This window comes from Carica papaya, chromosome 3, assembly GCF_054855325.1.
Source record: "Carica papaya isolate Zhongbai chromosome 3, ASM5485532v1, whole genome shotgun sequence".
Lineage (NCBI taxonomy): Eukaryota > Viridiplantae > Streptophyta > Magnoliopsida > Brassicales > Caricaceae > Carica > Carica papaya.
The window spans coordinates 6,482,962-6,487,955 of NC_142311.1; the positions used below are offsets into that span (position 1 = coordinate 6,482,962).

General features: G+C 38.7%; 1 protein-coding gene across 1 annotated transcript; it reads right to left on the minus strand.

The window, feature by feature from the left end:
- Positions 1–224: 224 nt before the first annotated feature.
- Positions 225–3,395, minus strand: LOC110813977 (beta-amylase 1). Its single transcript, XM_022041278.2, has 4 exons — positions 2,672–3,395; positions 1,578–1,788; positions 1,298–1,408; positions 225–1,199 (listed from the first exon to the last, which is right to left on the minus strand). Exons 1-4 carry the CDS (start codon positions 3,262–3,264, stop codon positions 390–392), a joined length of 1,725 nt encoding a protein of 574 aa, XP_021896970.1. The 5' UTR covers positions 3,265–3,395; the 3' UTR covers positions 225–389.
- Between the last annotated feature and the right edge of the window lie 1,599 nt (positions 3,396–4,994).

Here is a 4,994-nt window from a genome sequence, read left to right on the forward strand (position 1 = left end):
TCAAACCAATTACTTAGATCTGTGTTTTCAAACCAATTGCCGGAGGTTGAGGAGGACAGAAAAGTTTAAATGCAATATACTGAAGGCCTAAGCTGATCCAAATGTATTACTTATCTTATTATCTCGGGAAGGAGAAAGACTGTTTCCAGTACAAAACATATACATATATATATATCTATGTACCATATATGGCAATCTTTGTGCGCTTTTTGTAGCCACAGCTGTAATAAAAAGAGCTATGGCAAAACCCATAAATGTAAGTGTACATTTTGCAGCCAACTTGCCGACAACGTAGTAAAGAGAGCTATTATACCTAGGAGACTTTCCTTATTGTGATTATAATATTAATTTGCAGCAACGTGCATGCTTATGATCCCTCCTAAATTCTTTTAGTGCGTAAGAGCAACAGCAGCCTCCTGCACCAGTGGCTGGGTTACGTGAACAAAATGCTCAGCTTCCCGCTCAACCTGCTCCCTACACTTGTGGGTATCTTTCCCCTCTTTCATCTTCTTAACAAATGCTACAAATCTTCTCCAGTTATCTGGCTGGAACAACTCAGGGTTCATTCTCAAGTATGTGAATGCAGACATCTCTCTGTCTGTTTCCGAATTGCCATCAAAATTCAGCGATGATGCCTGCAAGATCTGCTCGTGTGCGGATTCGTCGTACCTAGGCAGGGCGTTTTCCCCAGCTAGTGGAACCTGTGCTGCTTGAGTAGCTACAGCCACTTGCCTCACAAGCTTCTCAGGTGCACAGAGAGCATCCTGTGGTTGTTCATGATCACGCATCTCTATGCAAGTAAAATTGAATACGGCTCCATGCCGTGCTAACATTTGCGCAATAGGAAGGTAACCATCACGGAATCGTGTATTGTAGTATCCTGCTGTGAGTTCAGGAGCATGAGAACGGCTGCCGTAATGCCAGTGGATTCCAGCAACCTTAACTGAGATTTTTATGCCAGTGTTCTCAAAGATTGATTTGGCTGATGTTAAAATCCTCTCACCATGATCTAAAAGCATCTGGGAATACCAACTGAGGAAGAACTCGCCGTACGGGCTATTCCAACCACCACCTTCTTTTCGGAAAAATGGGGTATCCTCTGGCCAGTTGTTGTAGTGGCCAGCATCGGTTGGTCCTGTGCTTCCCCATTCTGGTTTACCAGCTGCTTCAGCCGCAGCTTTTAAGCTAGCCAGCAGAAACTGCATTGATGACAACAAGAAAACCATAGGATAATGCATTAAGTAGAAGAAACAATGGGATGCAGACTTGGAAAAACGTGAAAGAAAAATTGAAGTACCTTGTCGTAGCATTGGAAGGCTCCAATGCCTGGAAACTTCCATGTCCCATTCTGCTCTGGATATGATGGGTAACGCAGCTCCCCTGCTGGACCCATTCCCACTTGGATTTCCTGAACAGAAAGATTCTAATGAGTCCCCACAACGTTTAATCAAGATAAAGATTTTTGTTTTGTACTGCCTCAAATGAGGACTTTAACAGCAATCACACAAATATAAACCAACACATGTTTTAGCAGAAGTGGCCATTTGTGAAAGATAAAATTTACAAAGAATTATTACCACTATGGTTTCACCGAGAAGGTGTTTGAAGTTGTCTCTGAAAGCACGCATGAAGTCAGCATAACACTGCACAGGTGTCCGGCCCTTGAGAACTGGGAGGGTATCACAGCCAAGTGATACATATTCATAATTCCTTCTTCCCCACTGATCAGTATAAGCAAGATCCGGATCTTTCTCCATCTCTTCCACAACCCACTTTGGTAAAGGAATACTACACAACGGAAATCAATTGTGCAGATATTATTATTACTTCTAATTAAAATACGCATCTAGAAAAATGCCTCAGGTCAAAACAGTCGGAGTAAATTGCAGTGAATTCCGGAGTAAGCAACCTCTTCCAAGTGTAATTTGTAGTCCCTTTAAGGTAAATCTAGATACGATTCTAAATAGTTATTTAAAATATATAAACAGTAAAAATCACGTTTACTTCGCATTTACCCACATTTTATTTCACTTTCTAACATCAACATCGAGTAATCAAGAAGAGAATAATGAAATAAAATCAGATAAAAACTTTTTACTGTAATAAAATGAAGAGAGATTTTTCTCTTGTCAACCGCCCAATAACGACCTTGAATCCTTCCAACCTTCAACATCAGAGTCTATGCTGAAAAGTTGCTGGTCCCCGGCACTTTTTCAACCCCCTCTCCTCACCCTCTTTCTCCCTGGTCCCCCCTCTAGAAAAAGCGCCTAATCACACTAGATAAGCAAAAGCGAGCACCACTTTTCAACCATTTTTTTTCACACGATTTTTGACATTTGAGATTTTTTGTTGACGTGAATATTTGTCTAAAACTAGCATTTATTGAAATCATTTTTTTAAATAAAGCATTTATTCAAATCATCACAAGCTCTTACACCCACGAAAACGAAAAGAAACCATCCCAAGGCCCAAGCTCACGTAACTAGAGGCGTGGCTCTGAAGAAAATTAACTACTGTTATATCTGATAGCCATGGCGTCCATTTCAAAAAAAGGGGTTATGGCGTTCATTTAAAGAAAAATAAATAGAAGCTAACGAGCAACGATGAACGCAGAACCAAGTATTAATAAGAAAAAACAAAATACCAAATATTACAAAATATAAATACGTACTTGCAAGAGTCACCGACGTTGCCGCCACACTGGTGAAACGACATAACAGCCTGCACCTTGAGACCGTGCTTCTTCGCCATCTCCAGCAGTTCCGTGTATCCGCCCCAGTTGTAGACCCCTGGGGCTTCCCTCTCCACCAATCCCCACCACACGTCCATCATAATTCCCTCCACCCCGGCGCTCTTCAAAGCCTGCAAGCTCACATTCATCGCCTTCCTCCTATTCACTGTGTTCCCCATCGTTACACTGTCCAGAGGCATCATCACGTAAACTGGAACTCCTCCCCCATTCTTCCCCTCTCTCGGTGCTCCTCCTTCTCTGTACGTCCTCTGTCCCTCCCCATCCGTCGTCGCCGATGTGATCGCCCGAAACGCCGCCGATAGATCGGGCCGAGTCGCCGGTGGACTCAACGGTGGTGTTACGCTGCCGCTCGCCTCCGGACTCTCTATTTTGCAACGAATACTCGCCGCGGCCGGCCTCCACACGGCCGACGTGCTTACCGTGGACGAAGAATCCGTGGCCGTTGCGGTTAAATCGCTCGGAATCGGTATTCCGGCGAGTGAAGTGATCTGGTGAGCTATGTTTAACGCCATTATCCTGTTTGGAAAAGGAGAAACAAAAGCTTGTCTGGTTTATATTTGTTTGTTAAAGAAAAGAAGGGGATGTTATGAGCAGTTTCAAAAATAAAGAGGTAATGATTTTGAACGTGGTAGGGAGGAAATGCACAGGAGGTTCTCTTGCATATATAGAGCGCAGAGCAGATAAGATTAAAATAACCTCGCATTGACCATTAACTTATCGCCACGTGGCGTTCTACTAGGTGCTCGTCAGGCGTGAGATCCAAGATTCAACGGCTACGATTCATGGTTTCGCATGACGACGGACGGTGCGATGCTGATCCGCGTGAATGTTCCAAGAAGCGCGCCTTCACGAGCGCAGTAAAGAAGGATTTTTTCCAATGCGTGCAAAAGATGGAGACACGTGGGATGTCACGTGTCCACTCCTGATCTTTCGGGTAAAGACATGCCCTTTTGCTTTCTACGGTTGGTTTGACGTCCACGAAAAAGAGTCAGGTGGTCGTGAGGTAGATCTGGTTGCCACGTGGCAGTCGGTGGGTGAAGTTTAAATGACGATAATTGGTTAATGCTGACGTGTCTATTGAATGGGATCTGGATTCTAGATGATTCGCGTTTGGGTTCTGGCTTTCAGTGGCCATGATTCACCGGCTGATGGGCACCATTCAATAGCAATCATCATTACACACACATACGTGAATGTTTTAATTTCGTCTCCCATGTTTTGACATTTTAATTATTAGTTGATAATAATTTATATATTTTATTAATTAAATATTACATATTTAACAAAAAATAATAATAACATCATAATATTATAATAAAAATACATATAGTATAATTTTTTAACCAAACTACACGTAATATAATTTTTTTTAATAAAAACGTACAGAAAGTATGATTTGTAAATCAAATTTATAATTTCATAAAATATAATCGTAGTTCAGCCTATTTTAAAATAATAATAAATATAATCATAAAAGTTTTTTCCATTAAAAGTAATAGTTTATTGTTTAGCAAATATAATCTAATTAATATCAAATATAATTTTTGTCTTTTTAAAATAATAGTTTATTGATAATCATAAAAAGTTTATGTTGTCATACTTAGACAAAAATTGGTTTGAAAGATTTAATTTAAATTATTATCATTTATGCTACAATTCTAATAAATAAAATCAATCAATTAATTAATTTTTAGTAATATTTAAATAATTAGTAATATATATAAAATTTTATTTCTTTTTTCATCAAAATAATAATTCATTAGTAACAATAAAATTAAGTTGTGTAGTAAAAATTTAAAATATTTTACACAAACAAAAACCAGCAGCCACTACAAACCAAAGCTGACATCTCTTGCCACCTGCTTCAAAAACTCAAGGAAGGCATTTAGATTTCTGCATCATTAAGTGTTTGGACATGGTGAAAACAAAAATATTTACTATTTGTATATATATTAAAAACAGATGTTAATTTTAACTTTAAAAAGTACTTTTATTAATGTTTAATTACAAAATATTTTTACACCACAAAAATTGCAGTTATATTCATATGTCCTTTGCCAATTCCATAAATCTCTAATCAACTTTGACTACTCATAATAAACCCTTATATGGCATTGCATAAATTTCATTGACATTTTTATTTACTTTAAATTTAGATGTATTCACCTAATAATAAAAACTTGAGTTTTTACCAAGTTAAAACAACAAAAGTCACTGTGTACTACTAAAAAATTATCTTATC

Bases quoted from the DNA above. Each gene is read 5' to 3' on its own strand.
- LOC110813977 (XM_022041278.2), bottom strand. From the start codon at position 3,264: ATGGCGTTAAACATAGCTCACCAGATCACTTCACTCGCCGGAATACCG. The intron at 1,789-2,671 runs GTACGTATTTAT...TCCGTTGTGTAG, and splicing joins AACGTCGGTGACTCTTGCAA to TATTCCTTTACCAAAGTGGG. The intron at 1,409-1,577 runs GTAATAATTCTT...CTTTCTGTTCAG, and splicing joins TTCTCGGTGAAACCATAGTG to GAAATCCAAGTGGGAATGGG.